The 16,447-nt window shown below is 33.8% G+C and overlaps 1 protein-coding gene across 3 annotated transcripts in view; it reads right to left on the bottom strand.

Moving 5' to 3' along the window:
- Positions 1–16,447, bottom strand: part of ASXL3 (ASXL transcriptional regulator 3) — a 136,156-nt gene that overhangs the window by 10,860 nt on the left and 108,849 nt on the right. For 2 of the 3 annotated variants that reach the window (XM_081950546.1, XM_081950545.1), the window contains exons 9-11: positions 6,243–6,339; positions 5,308–5,413; positions 583–2,500 (exon numbers count right to left, since the gene is read on the bottom strand). In XM_081950546.1, coding sequence (XP_081806672.1) covers positions 583–2,500; positions 5,308–5,413; positions 6,243–6,339 — 2,121 coding nt within the window. The remainder of the gene's footprint in view (positions 1–582; positions 2,501–5,307; positions 5,414–6,242; positions 6,340–16,447) is intronic. The other variant, XM_081950547.1, reaches the window with a different exon arrangement.

Genomic DNA, 16,447 nt, shown 5'->3' with positions numbered 1-16,447 from the left:
TAAAGCAAACAAAGCAAGAATGCAACATTTATTGTTCATACCCTTCTATAAGTTTTGTATGTCTGACTATCTAAGTAACAGACAAAACTCCACAAAGCCCGGAGGATAGCAAGCTTTTATCTCTCATATGACTTCTCTCATTTATGGTTAGTGATTCCATTATTTTCATTGCATAATATAATGCATCTTAAGAACCAGAGGCATGAATGACACAATTTACGATTTTACAAATGTTACAGTGAACAATTTTCCTTTTTCATCAATGCATTGCTCAATGACAAAACAAACATTTGCAAAATACTATTGACAATTTCTAATGCTGTGTTCCTGAGGGTGGAAAATCACTTTTATAAAGTATAGTATTTCATAATGGTGACATGTCAACTGAGGATGTTATCAGGAAATCTATTTATTGGCACCTTACAAGGAACAACAAAATGATTGTGCAGGCAAAAATTAGTAATTATGAGGCATCAGTTATTTGTGAAAACTGCTTATGGAAACAGTTTCCAGTTTTTTCTTGATTTAGCTAAAATACAGTCCAGGTAATATGTACATTTCTAAAGGTTTATTTCAATTTACCTTTAAGGGTGGGACTCTGGGCTCTTCTCTAGGTGGTGGCTCTCTTTCAGATGAATTTGTTGATGAATTACGATGGGCCTGATCATCTTCAATTCTAGCTCTCTTCTCTTTACAGATTCCAAAACTGTGATGTTCGGCTGTTTTCCTCTTTGGAATGTCCAGGTCCCTGCTTTCATTTCTTAATTCAGGTGACTTGGTAACTTCACTTGATTTTGAAGAATAGGAACTTTCAAACCGATTCTGTATAGTCCCTTGAAGTTTGTGAGACTTATTTCTCCCAATTTCTAAAGATGATGTTGAGGTATATAACTTATCATGAGACTTAGATGGAAGAGATTCAATATTTTTGCATTCTGCCACTTCTGTTAAGTCAGATACTTCCAGTTGAGAGATTGCACTTTTATTTTCAGATTGCTGGTGGCTACCATGATTTCTCATTTTTATCACTTCTGGAGAAGAACTTTCTGCAAGAGAAGAAATGAAACGATTCTCTATTTCAGTTTGTGATCTACAGGTTTGATTAGTAAGATTTCTGGACTGGGATCCTTCTGCTGGTGAAGGTTCAGATATGACAGCTTTCATAGCATCAGATACACCTTGAAGTGAATTTTGTTGTGATGGAATATTATCTTCTTGTGGAATATTAGGAATGCTACAGGTTTCTTCTTTCAGAGGTGACAAGGATTCTTCAGACAAACACAATGATTTTTTTTGCTGAATAAATCTTTCACTCACTGGTGAATTGGAAAGTGGAGATGCTTCTGAAGGTAATAGTAAACTATTTGAATGAGATGTTTCAGAAGCTAAAAGAACAGAAGACACTGAAGAAGTTTCAGATGTCAAGGGCAAATCAGACATTGGGGAAGTTTCTGATGGTAAAGGTAAATTAGAAACTGGTGATGCCTCTGAAGTTAGAGGCAAATTTGACAACAGAGATGCTTCTGATGTGACAGGTGAGGCTGGCAGTGGAGATATTTCAGACATTAAAGATGTATTCAGATTATCATCAACAGATTTTTGTTGAGTATCAGTTTCATTGTTTTCAGTGCAAGACATGTCTGATGAGCACACAGTTTCAAGAGACACTGGTGTAGAAGGTTCCTCTGAAGTCGATTGGGTATCACCTCCAGGAGATGTAATACTGGCAGATGGTTCTTCTGGGCTTTCAGCAGAAAAAGATGTTTCCGAAATACAGGCATTTTCAGAGGACAGTTCATCGGGGTCACTCTGCAATTCCATATGTACTGCAACACCTCCACCAGTGAATAAGGAACCATTAAGGACAGGGGAATATTTTCCATGAGGGCTAAGTTCTTTATTGGATTCCAGATCTTTTTCTTCCACATTACTAACAGAATTTGAGGAAGAAGCAGATTGTGAGGGTGATAAACTGCTTTCTATCTGATCTGTTATAACTGACATTTCTTCCTGAGGATACTCCAATCTTTCCTCTTCTTTGATTTCCACATGAGACAATGGACTTAACACATCATTCATCACAACACAGGATTCAGAATTCCCTGTAAGTGGTAATGGATCTGTTTCTTCATTTGTACCAACTGGACTTACTGGTTGTTCTGAATTCATGTGTTCTTTTTGGTTCTCTTCCTGACACTCACAAATACTTGTCTCAACTTCCTCAGCAATCTCTTCTTGAATAATGGATTCTTCTGGAATCAAAATGTCTTCTGTTTCTGCCATTAGATCCTTGGAAGGAACATGTTCCATATTGCAAAGTGCCTGACAGAAATCTCTCTCTGGCAAGAGTGGTGATTCGTTGCTCTTTTCTTCATGGTCATCAAAAGAAAGCTCTCTTGAAGGACCAGGCAAATCCGAAGAACCAGAGAGGGATTTATTATCGTCTTCATTATTTTGTACTGATGTAAGCTTCCTAGATTCTTCCACTGACATCCCCAACCTAGTCAGAGATCACAGTTATATTACATAACCATATTTCAATAAACGTATGACAGAAAAATAGCTATAGAGTTTCATTCTATGCTACAAACATATAATCTCTAAAAGAATCACATACCAAATTTCTGATGTAGAAAAAGTATATTTGAATAATAAAATAAAATTTAAATGTGCTTATATAAAAACATTTTTGTCATTTACTTGCTGGTATTGACCTTTCGTTCCAGAGTGTTATATACTCAGCTAAAGCCAGGGCAAAGAGACATTACACAGTTACATGCAGAAAATTACTCTGCTTGCCCTGGCTTTCAGTGATATCATAGAAAATCTATCGATGGACTGGAGAGTGTGTTAAAAGCCTGTCATCTCTGGCCATTTCTCCACTAGCAGTTTACAGCATATTCTAGAGTCATCCAACCATTATTGTGCAAAAAATGACAGCTTTGAGGACAGATTATATACCACCTCAGTAATGGCTGGATGATGCCATGAAGGTATTATAAATCTCTAAAGATGAAAAGGGGTTTACCTCAAATTTTGTTATTTTTAACTTCCTCCACTGGTGGTTTTTTAAAAAATTATTTCAGTCTACTGATAGAAAGTATTTTTGTCTTATCTAACTATTCTGTCACTATAAATTTAGCATTCAGGGTACATAATATTTTTAGGTCTGAGGAGGCTTTAATGAGCAGTTTGGATCTGCCAAAACCTTACTTTTAAAAAGGTAGATGTGGCCAAAAATTAAGTTATTGAAATTTGAATTTCATTTTAAAATTAAACACAACTAATATGACATTTCCCTCTGTGTTCTCCTATTATGTACAAGTAAAGTATTCTTTGAGTAAAGCTGTACTTTATGACTACATCCATATAAATTCTTGGTAGCAGTGCTGATGTGTTTAGGCAATGTTTTCTGGAAACAAATTTAAGAGTATTTCTTTCTCAGCATTTATGTATGGAATTACACTGTCTAATATAATATGCAATATTTGGATTTGTTATGATAGAAAGGTGACACCATAGTGTATGTAATTTTCTTGAAAATATTTATATATTAATTTAATGCTCTTCAGATGAGCCAAACTGCAATTCCAATGAGCCCCAACTAGTCCAATTCGTACTAGGGATAATAGAAGACCACATGAAATAAAAGATGGATTAAACAAGAAAAAGCACAATAGACTTATTTTTCTTAGAATGAGAAGATACTATGTAAAATTGGTAAAGGCTTTACTAGTACAGACACTGTAATCTCTACACTTATTTTAAGTACTAGTGTGTCAAAAATGGAAAAAAAAAGGGGTCATTGAGCCCTTTGAGAAAGAAATAGGAAATGGCTATTTTGAAAAAGAAGTGATATTCTTTCTGGAAAAAAATGTCTGCATGGATTTCCAAACTCTGAAGTGGGAAATTATTTTGCAAAAGCTTTTGCATTAACCTAGATGCATGTTTTTTTTTAAAAAGGCATAGAAAAAATATTTTTCATATTAGAATTATGAAATCTTTGTCTATGATACCAGAAAATACCTATGCTTATGATTTGCAGAAATACCGAGTTATATTATTGCAATGATGTAGTCAATCCTGTATACAATATTCATAACAAAAAACACTTTTAGATAGAGCTTCTTTTAAGACCTTTTAAATATTTTTTTCAAAAATAAAATTATATAAACTGGTAGTCATCAAGTTATGTGACTGCACCATGTGACAACTTTTTGTGCAGCAGTTCTTAAGTGAATGCTGCACTTGTTAAACAAACACCATGGTCATTAAGTGAACACAGCAATCATTAAGTGACCCCACTCTATCCAATGGGTGTATTTTACCGGAAACCAGAAGTGAATGCTGGTTTCCAGCAAAAAAAGGTCAAAAATTGTGGTCATGTGATCACAAGATGCTGCAAACGGCTGTAAACCTGGCCAGTTGTCAAGTGCCCAAAAGGACCATGGGGCCCCCACCTGTCAGAACTTTGAAACTGGGCTGTAAATAGCTCTGAACAGGTTCATTGTAACTTTCAATGGTTGCTAAGCGACCAGTCATAAATTGAGGGCTACCTGTATAAAGGAAAGAACATGAATACAATTTGTTAATATATGTGATTGCCTGCGGTGAATTTGAGAATATGGCATACATGTCTAATGCAACTGTTCTTTATCTGATTAGAAAGTAATTTCATCTACTTAAATTATTAAACACTTAAATATTGAATTTGTGTATAATAACTTAATATGTATTTATGAAAGAATCAAGCATGTTACTCTGAAACTTTTTTCAAAGAGAAGTATTCGTCCACTGTTGTTTTTTTATCTCTATAAAATACAATATACTCATTTCTATACAATATAACATGCATATATACATTGTTTTTATTCATTCAAGTCAATACCCTAGTGAAGGATTTTATGAGGAAAAAACAAGTACTAAAATATTTTTTGTGATTATATTTACCTAATTTTATTACTTTAGATTCCTTCTGAAATTTGATTCCTTTTGAAGGTTAAAAAGGATGGGTTTTATCTATTCATATTCAGTCTGTGTTATACTGACTATTTGAATTTAATGTTTAATATATTTGGGAAAGGGTTTGGTGAAATTGTAGGTTACTTTTACTGTTTAAAATAGGTTGAGAAATTGAAAAAAATAAGACTTATTTTTAGCAACGCTAATAGGAACTAAAATAATTGGTAAATTTATTAGGCACTTTTTAAAACTAAAAGTTAGATTTCATGGAAGGCAAATGTATCTGTTAATAGCTATGCACATTGTTACATATCTGAGGACATTTCTTTTCTCTTTGATACTTACTTTTCTCCATAAAATCTTTCAAAGAACTTCTCTTTCCAGGGTTCTGTTTTCTTTTCTTTTTCAATTTCTTGCCTGATGCGCAACTGCATCTCAGGTGTAAATTCTCCTAAAAGATACAAGAAACGGAAGGTCCAAAGAATTAATCTAGGGGTGCCTCTGACTTTTGTGTAGGGCAGGAATTTCTGCAGGTGACCCATTTTATACAAATGCTGTACTAAAGTTGTTTGGCCAACCATGCTCTAAGGTTTCAAAACTTGGACAAGTGTCAAAGATTTTTTGCACATCGTGAAACACATCATGCAGTTCCTGTGCTCTGCTAGCTGCTGCTTGAGAAGCCTCCATCTTTGGGCAGCAGCTTTTCATGAGGCATGGATAGTTGAATTTTTCCCCTATTGCAAATAGTGCTTCAATATTCAATCCAAAATTTGAATCCAAACTTCAAAACTCAATCCAAAATTAATTTGAGAGAAACCTATGCTAAAATGGTACTTGTAGTGCTGTTTTTAGTATTTCTAGAGTGTATTGGTGGGATTTAGTCACATGCATTTAGGTTTCCAAAGCTGACACTGATGAAAATGCTTGTTCACATTTTAAGTGAAAGTACCTAATGGTAATCTATTGTGAGGCGTAAGAGACAGATGTGCTTAACACAACTGGAAGATGTGTTTTAAGTATACATAGTTTGGAATCTTGCCATTTTACAATTTTGTTTTTTTAGTTTTCTATCCCGCCTTTCCTCCAGGAGCTCAAGGCAGTGTTATAGCACTCTGTCCCCAATTTTTCCTCACAACAATTGTGTAAGGTACATTGGGTTGAGCAAGAATAAAATATTAAAAGTATTGAAATGAATGTTTTCCTTGATGTGACATAAGACGGGATCTCTTTATGGAGGGAAAAACACTATTGGTTAAATCTAGTAACAAGTAGAAAATTACCTTCTGCCAATCGCTGTTTCCACCCTTGTGCTGCATATGCAAAGAATTCATTATTTAGAGCGGAACTACTGAGGCGCAAAACTCCATCACTTCCCATCTAGAAAATAAGCCGATGGTAGCAGAAGACACTGTCAGAGATTGCTTTAACTAAGAGTACATAAGAAGAGAGCTCCAATCATGTGACATGGGGAAGGATAGAAAGTAAGAATAACATAGGGAATAATTTGCTAATATTAAATACGGTAGCATTTTCATTATAGTCATCAAATTAAATGCAAGTGGCCTAATCCAACATCAGTGTGCCTATAATAATGTTCTGTTGATTATGATATTGGAATCCTATGCATGTTTACATGGAAATGGTTACGTCCGTTCTGTTCAATGAGCCTAATTTTCAAATAATGATGCAATCTTTGTTTATGATCTAACAGCAAATCAAAGAAATATTTTTGAGATGGAACAAACAATAGCAACATTGGAAACATTAATTGATAGCCAATATTTCTCATCTATATAAAAATAATACATTTTTGGTTGTTATTTCAGTGACTAGCAAGGAATTATTAGACCAACAGTATGTCCAAGCTTCATACAAAGTTAAGAAATAAGTAAACCAATACATTATTTCACAGAACTGCAGTGGGTAGAATTCAAAGCTAATAAAACAACTAGGATTCTGTGACCCTTCCTTCAATCAAGTTTCTAATGATGACATGAGACGAATGAAGTGCAATGGATGACATGCAATGGAGATAAAATAGATACATTAAGAGTGTGGGCAACCTTTTTCTTGGTAGCTGAGGGCTTACATTTTTTGAATCTTGAAGTCTATAGTGTAAATTCACAATATTATGTTAAGAGTTTGCAGAGTGATTAGCAAACTAGGTATGGATAAGAAAAAACAAAATAAGAAATGTCAGTTTTAACTTCTAGCTTCCTCCATTAAGATTAAGATTAAGAGTTGGAAGTCAGGAAACATTTTACACAAGAAACATTTGAGACATGAAAGTATCCATTTTCACCAAGTAAAGTTCCACACTTCTCATGATCTAATTGAAATACATTAAATAAAATATATTGCTTTCAAAAGAGTAGAAGAAAAATCTGTCAGTTAAAATAATTATTATGAGCTTCTTGTAAGACTTCTGCTCAGGATCAGTCACTACATCACAAAGTTTTTAAATCTTTAGAGCATGTATTGTATAAATTAAAGAATTAAAGAAAATGAAAGGAAGAGAAAATTAAAAATTTCTAAATGGACACTTAATTCAATAGTCTATGTTACAAAGAAGATACAATTAACCATGAAAATTAAATTATTTTGAGGAACATGCCAATAAAGTACTTTTGAAATACACTATTAATTTTTATGGTTCTCAAGAAATGCTACCTAATAAAAACAATGCTTTAATGAGCCAGAACAACAATTGTTTTTAAAAGTTATTTTCTTCTTCTTTTGGGTTTGGAATTCTGATTTTGTCCAATTAAACACAAATTACTATTCGCCAGGCATGCACTTTCTGAAGAACGTGCATCAAAAACATTAGTTTTTAAAACAAAATATTTAAAAGGAGAAAACATATTTGATACACCAGTTATTTTCATGTCAAGAAAATGACCAGTTATTTTCATAAGCCAAGAAAATCTCAAACCTTAGTAAATATTAACTTTTTTGTTGCTGGAGTACGTATTATACCATGTAAACATTCATTTTGTAAAACTTCAAACCTTTATGATTTCCTAAAAGAATACACTATTTTACAGATGATCAAATTTTCTGTATAGCTAATACCTTAAGAAGCATTCAACCAGTTAAATCTATTATCTGTTTGACTCCCTGCAGCTCAATCCAATATTACCATTACTGTTTTATAAAGCTACTGCTTAACCTTTCTACATAATTGATAAGCAGAAATATTTCTCAAATAAAAGATTCAGTTATTATAGGTTGTAATTCTATAGTTAATATAAGAGGTAATACTGTAGACATTACATTATTTGATTATACTACAATAGTAGAGCTTTAGCTTTATAACATCAGAGGCTTACTTTACTAAATTAACATTTTATCATCCAATATTGATTTCCCATTTTAAAGGACAGTATTAAATTATTATTACCTTTAGGAGTTTGTGAGGAAAAGATTATTTTAGAAATTTTCTTGCAGACATTTAACAGAAAGGTGCCATGAAGAAAACGATTAACTATAATGTTTTTTAGAAATATAGTAATGGTTTAATCATTTTATATTTAAGACAGTGTATAAAATAAAGCTGAATGTTATCATCCCATCACTTATCAGTTTGGTCAACTCTCATAGGAATCTGTTTTTCAATGTGTAAAATGTGACTCCATTACATATCCAAATGTGGTCACTACAATTTTGACTTTAACCCAATGTATCTTTTGAGGCATGAAGAAATCTGGAGTCTGAAATTTTAGCTTTTGCTACTATTAAATTATATGAATCAAACCTACTATCAAAGAAAGATTGTGGCAGTCAGAAGATTCAAATATGTAATGAGTGCTAACAAATTAATAGAAAAATGTTCAAAGCCAAAAATCCACACATTGTAAGTAATTTAGAAAGGTCACTATAACTGCTCCATAAATTACATTCCGGTAGAAAGCACAACATACTCAAATATTTCAACTGAGCAACTTTCCTAAAAGATACACTTTTCTACAAGGAAATTTAGCAGTTAGATAAGCTTCTTTAACCAAATATATGTTGCAACTGGTATAAACGCATACTGTATGGTCACCCTTTGCAGCTTGAAAGGCCAGAGAAATAAATACAGGCTGGAGCTTCTTTTAGGTTGAAACTCACAATAGACTCTGTTTTACTATTGTGCAATGGGAAAATTAACATTCTTAAATTTTCCCATTTTGCCATAGGAATAGGGTTTAATGAGCCTGATGCATACCTTAATATCAACTATCACACATACTACCAACATATATATCATATACATCAATGCTTAAACTACTGTACACGTTGCCAAAACTTATTCAAAATAAGTGTAAAAAAATGATTGAAGTTTTTTTTCAACATGGTGGACACTGGATGAGTTGACAATATGGATTACTCTTAGAGTTCTAGATGAACCATTCCTTAGTCACCTGAATGAATTTTATTTGAGAAAACCAAGTGAAATGCAAAAAGAGATTAATATAGATTTTGTGGAAGGGGGTTTAATTATATTTATATATTTTATAGTCTGAATGAGAAATGAAACCAAACATTATTTTCCAAGTGAAATGATGTGTATTGATAGTATATACTGTCAGTTTGTGGAATGTATGGGTAGAAAAGTATGTGTGCTTAATGGGATACACATATTAGTTATACATGTCATGATAAACTTATCTCAGTAATTTCAACTTCCTCTGGCAATAACCAAATGAAATTGAGAAAATATTGGGCCATATATTACCAAATGTATGTTGCAACAGAGAACTAAAATAATATGTTTCAAAATATTAAACTACACAATCATCAAAATATACTGAGATTGGAATGGTGACTGTTCCATAGCACAGATTTAAATCTAGTTTGAAAATACAAAAAGTGCTTACCTACTAAGCACTTTACATATACTAAGCTAATTGATATACTATGCATATGAACTTTATGTTCAGGTATATAAACAATGCAGCTAAATACTGTAGCATAAAACGAATGTGTGATTATTACAACACTTATCCAAACTGTCATTCATGGCTAGTGAATTGATAGGTGAAATTTACTGAATCAGGCCATTAAGCTGTTTAGACCAACATCGTCTACTCTGATTTCTCTCTGGTGAGATTTACTGACATTTGCTGCCTTAAATATTTTCCTTTAAGGTCTTGAATTAAGGGCATTCTGCTTATAAATTTGTGTTTGTCCTAAATTATAACCCCCAAACTGCAACTGAATAATGGTGCTCTTGCGACACAATTGCAAGGTAACCTAGTTTTATATTCTATCTCTATATACAGAGGTTGTGTAAACAAATCCCAGTGTGTTAAAGACTAGAAAGTATGTAAACTGTATCTAAGAAAAACTGCAGGTAATCAAGAATGTATCTTCCCAAGAGAAGCAAAAGAAAATTGGACTGCAAACCAATTTCTTAAATATAACAGCTGCAATTTAGAAAAGTACAAGCAAAGGATCCATCATCTTACTGGAAGAACAGGTTACTATTTGCAACAAGCAGAGGAAGAGGGAGTGGGGAGAAGTGCAGGAATAAAGAAAATAAAGTTTTTTTCTGCATATTTTGGGTTGCAGCCAACAGCTTAAAATAATTTTTCATTATAGTAACTGAGAAATTTTTATTAAAAAGGGATATAAATAAATGTTCTCCATTACCCAACCATAAAAGTATTTAAAAAGTTGACACCTCATTTTTCTAATGGAAAATAGGGCATTAATCATGTCCTAGACTCTTTTTTTGGAAACCATAACATCTATCCATTACATTAACTGGTACCATGGCAAACTAAAAATACACCAATTTTATTTCTAAATTTAGACTTTATAACCAAGACCTTTTTTGCTTTGCTAGCTGTTAGCAATATTCCAATAGGCAACATCTTACTAGCTTCCAGACTCAAGGGTTAGAGACAGAAGATGATATGCAATTACTCTACTTTATCATCTTGCCTTAAGTGTCATCAGGGTAAAAAATATATGAAAGAACTGTTATTTTAGGTTGTTTTAGATCAAGAGTGGCTATTGATCCTGGGAGAACATGGGAGAAGCCTCTGGAAATCTGGAATGTTTCCCCTATTATTCCATGGCTTATGAACATCTATGCTTAGAAAGAATTTGGGACAATAAGGAACACCTGAATCTTCTTGGTCTTCTAAATGGCAAAAAAGAAAGATCATATGCTCTCCTATTTGTTTCATTACATAACTTTGATCTTGGTTATTTATGCTTTGATTTGTTAGATTTATAAGCTAACTTTTCACCAGTAGCTCAGCATAGATAGTTGTCTTTTTTATTTTGATAGCTTCAGCTTATGTACTTTTCGAGAACAACTTGCTTTAGGCACAATATTTTATATGATAGCAGCTAGGAATCCATAAATGCCTTGGTCTATACAACCACTGAGTTTAGTTTAAAAGTATCACCTGTGGTTGTTGAATTGAAATTGAAAAGCTATATCATAGAAAAAGTGGGACTGAGAAATTGGACTGTTCATTCATTTTCTGTCTTTCTGTTGATAGGCACTCAATTTGATTTTGTCTATAATGTACTCTTTGCAATCCTCTGTATTAGATTGGAGTTCTGGAATTACAGGTAATATTACCGGATAGAGATTACTGGATACAAGTATTCCCCATTTAACAAGAACTTTGGGTTGGCATAAGTGAACCAAGATGGAGAGAGAGAAAAAGAAAGAGAGAATAAGAGGGGGGGACGGACGGAGGGAGGGGGAGACTAAGAAAATTGCTGGTTGTTGCTGTCTCAGTTAGATAAACTTTTGCCGTTCAGTGAACCCATTGTTTGCTAAGAGGCATTTTTTTTGCCATAAACCCAAAGTAAATAGTTTTCTAGAAAAAATACCATAAATTGTGATTATGAGATTGCAAGTTGCTGTAGATAGCCATAAATGGGGGCTGACTGATGAACACCTAAAATACACTCACATGAATCTAGGCAGGTAGGCATCAGAACATCAAACCTGGGTCATAAGTAGCTTTTTGGGGAATCTAACTTCAAACAATCATTAAGTCACCAATTGTAAATGAAAAACTACCTGTAATGGAAAACACACACAGACACAGACACACACACACACGGGGAAGAGAGGATTACTATAGCAACTTTCAGAAAGAGAAATTACACCAGATTTGCTTCAGAAAATGTTTGAGTAACTGGGTAATAAGTAAGTTGCATCACTTGATTCTAAATTGACAGCATCTGTTAAAAATGGTGAAAGATTTGCAAAGATGAAAGAGAATGCGAAAGAATAAATTAGTATGATGAAAATCCCTGTAAAACAAGTGTCTAGAGAGGTAAAACAAATCAATGACAAAGTGGAAATATTGGGAAGTAAACGAAAAGTTTTGGGGAGATTCAAATGGAACTGTCAGTGGACACTGCAAAAGAAAACTGAAAGGGAAGATCCTGAATTAGATGCTATAAATAGCAATAGCACTTAGACTTATATACTGCTTTACCGTGCTTTACAGCCCTCTCTAAGCGGTTTACAGAGTCAGCATATTGTCCCCAACGATTTGGGTCCTCCTTTTACCAACCTCAGAAGGATGGAAGGCTGACTCAACCTTGAGCCTGGTGGGATCTGAACTGCCAAATTGCAGGCAGCCGACAGTCAGCAGAAATAGCCTGCAGTACTGCACTCTAACCACTGTGCCATCGAGTTTCCAATTTTTTTAAAAATGGCTTGTTTTGGATTACAAATGCTTAAAGTGGAATATAAATGGATCAAATTCCCCGCAAAAGAGAAATTAAATTAAAATTAAATATGGAATTGTTTTGTATGTAAATCCCCAACTAAAAGCAGAACTTGTATTGGCTGCATGGTAGATTTGTTAGGCTGGAAGTTAATATGCACGGAACTAAGACTTTGACACTAGGAATTTATGCCCCAAATGAGGACAAACTATTGTTTTACAAATGGAGAAAGTAATATATGTTGCTTCTGAAAATTAGTGTTTGATGGAGGATTGGAATGGAGTGACTGCCCCACAATAGGACAGAACTTCTGAGAAAAATATTAAAATCAGTCAAAGCAAGTTATCAAAGTTTTCTTTGATTTGATGGACAGCTTAGGGCTGGTTGATATATGGAGATAGAAAAATGGCAATTCAAGAAATTATGCCTATTTTTCTGAAAGATATAATTCTTTTCAAGAATAGGCATGATTTGGATTTCTAAGAAATTGACTACTAATGTATACCCACAAAGGAACAATATTTGATTTTAATTTGAAGCTATAGGCCCATATCATTATTGAATAATGACTACAAGTAGTTCACAATAACTCCAGCTAACAAACTGAAAATAATTTTGCACAAACTTATTCATGAGGATCAATGCGGGTTTTTATCTAAAAGTCAATTAATGGACTATGTTTATAAATGGGTTGGACATTTTGAAGTATTTTGAGAACATAATAAAAATGTTGATCTTCTAAGTTGCAGAAAACAATTGGAATTCAGCTGTAAATAATACAGGGATGTTCACTGTCTCTTCTCTTCTTTATTTTGATTCTTGAAATATTGAATAGAGATATAAGACAAGATGAGGGAATTGTGGGAGTAAAGATTTTAAAAGAAACTTATAAATTAAGGGCTTCTGCAGATGGTTTGGAGTTGGTTATGAAATATCCTTTAAAGGGAAATAAAATATTAATGGCAAATTAAAACATTTTGGTGCATTAGTAGGTTTCAAGATTAATAAACAAAATAGGAAGATGTTAACAAGAACTGTGAAACTGGAAGATCAAACAGAATTGATGAATAAAATGGGCTTTAAGATTGACAGGAAGGAAAATATCTGAGTATCACTATGACAAATATGAATTGTATGTTATTTCAAAATAACTATGTTAAGACATGGAATGAAGTTAAAAAGGTGGTTTAAGATGGGAAGAATTACAACTGTCATTGCTGTGAAGAATTTATGTGATAAAAATGAATGTCTCCTGTAGAATGATATTTTTGTTCCAGACAATATCTGACAACTGATGCACCATTTAAACAGTGGCAGAAAGATGTAACCAAATTTGTGTGGAAGGGGAAAGAGCTACAAGTTAAATATAAGGTGTTATAAGATGCAAAAGAAATGTATTTTTTCTGATTTGAAATTGTATTTACAGCTTGTTATTTGACTTGGATGAAAGACTCGATGTTACTGAGAAATGAAAAGAAACAAAATGAAAAGTTTTGGAACTACAAGGACATGACCTGAGATTTGAGAGGCGTGGATGTTTGTGGTATGACAAAGTCAGGGCTAATGTGGATTTTAAAAACTATTATGTTAGATATACCATATTAAGAATATGGAATAGACAGAAGCCCAAAAACACCTTTGTGGATGTTGGCACAAGAAGCATCTTATATACAAGGGCAAATACGAACGGCTAACTTATTGTGAGATACCAGAATTTTGTGAAGGAGAATATAAAATGAAATCAAGAGAAAAACTGATGAAAGGGGATCTAGCCAAAGAAAATGAAGAAGCTAAAATACTCTGAGACTTTAGAATTCAAATGGAGAAGTACACCTGCCATATCACACCCCAGATTTTGGTAAGAAACAAAAAAAAGGTCTGGATAATGGACATGGCAGTACTTGGAGGAAGCAGAAGGGAAGAGAAATAACTAGAGAAAATCCATAAAATACAAAGACCGTTAAATAAAAGTAGAACAACTATGGCCAACAAAAGCAAAGATAGTACCAACAGGATGGAACTTGGGTGCAATCCCAAAACCAATAGAACACCACTTGAACATCAGCATTAACAAAATCACCATCAGTCAACTGCAAAAGGCAGCTTTATTTGGGACTGTTTACATCCTGTGACAATACTTTTAACATCATTAAATAAAAACATCTGTCTATCCCAAGTTCTTTGGAAGAACTTGATAGGTGGAGAAAAATGCCAAATAAGTCTAAACATTTGGCTGATTGTGCCACCAATCAAAATTATAACTGTTATTTATACATAATTTATATGCCACCCAACTTCCAATGATTCTGAAAAATCTACTGAATGGTAATCAGAGCGATAGCAAAGAATGGGCCATGCAATAGAAATGATGCTGTTTGGAAATAATCAGCCAGGCATGGAGGAGGAATCAAGCAGGATTAGCCTTGAATCACTGTGTAGCCACCAAGAAATCCAAGACTCAACACACATGTACAGACACCAACTCCATGGAACCTTATATTTCTGTTTCCAAGGTAAGATAAGCAGTCTAGGGCAGGGGTGGGCTTCAGAAATATTAGCAAGGGGTTCTCTGCCTGGTTGCTGTGTGGGCGTGGCCTAGTTGGCCTCCTGCACCATGAAGGCCGACTGCAGCTCACCCCTGGTCTAGGGAGATTTCTTGTAATATAGGCAGAATACAACAAACTTGAACTATACATGTACTGATCTGGTCACTTGTGCCTAACAGGTGCCTCAAGGGTGGAATCACACTGGTGTAGAGTAACTGGGGAGTCAAGAACAAGGGACTTGTTTCTTGACTGCAAAGAGAATTTAAGTATCCAAAGCAAATTCGTATATCTATTGATATATTCAGGGTATGAAAACTATGGATATAACTGTGCAAATAATTTACCAAATCTTATAACATAAGAGCTGGGGATTAAAAAAAATCCCTGCAGTGGCAGTCTCTTTTGCCTTCCTGATCAAGAGGGATGTATAACAAAGTAGCATGACCAGAGGATTTTTCTTTTTATCTCACTCTCATCTTAGAAGTTTCTGGGAGTATTTTATTCTATTTATGTGTTTTGCTATTAGTTTACCATTGATGTTTTCTCTTAAGTCAAGAATATTGTCACATCTGCCTGTCATTATTAACGAAAAAGATCTAAGATGATGTCATTTTCTTACCCAGATGTGATTTAGAGATTTTATTTTTTAACTCCACCCCGCCCCCCTCCATTCTTTAATTGTTCTAAATAGCACAAAAGTGACATATACAAAGCACTGGGTAGATATGAACCTAGATAAACATCCAGGATAAAGTCCCATAAGGGCTGTGCCTGTCTCAGTGGAAAATACAACAGGTCCATATAAGACTGACAGAAGGAAAGTGGGATACAACCAAGTCCCCTATTATACAAAAGAGCAGGGTAAAAAACAAGGAAGAGAAATATGTCTGCTCATAGGGTTATCTTCTAGGGAACTAGTTTGTCTACCAATTTTTTTCAATATAGTGAACATTGTGTGGAGTCAGGAGAGTATTTGGAGATTGCCTTCTTAGCCCTGCAGCAGGTCCTCTCTCCTTAAGAGACATCTTCCATTTTTGTGGGGAGAAATATTAATTTACAAATGAGCCTTCGGTTATATAGTATTCTGACAGAGTAATACCCACAAGAGGTTCACTTTAAATAATAAATTGAAAGCTAATGGCTTTGTATCAAAAGTATACATGTCCATTGTTAATTAACGACTCTATTGATATTATAACTTGATCTAAGATTGAAAGCACTGTAAAACAAACTCTAAGAACATAAAAACC

The sequence above is a fragment of the Natrix helvetica genome (genome assembly GCF_964273705.1).
Source record: "Natrix helvetica genome assembly, chromosome: 4".
NCBI classification, from domain to species: Eukaryota; Metazoa; Chordata; class Lepidosauria; order Squamata; family Natricidae; genus Natrix; species Natrix helvetica.
The sequence above is the reverse complement of the archived record's forward strand: the minus strand, read 5'-3'. Positions and strand labels throughout refer to the sequence as shown.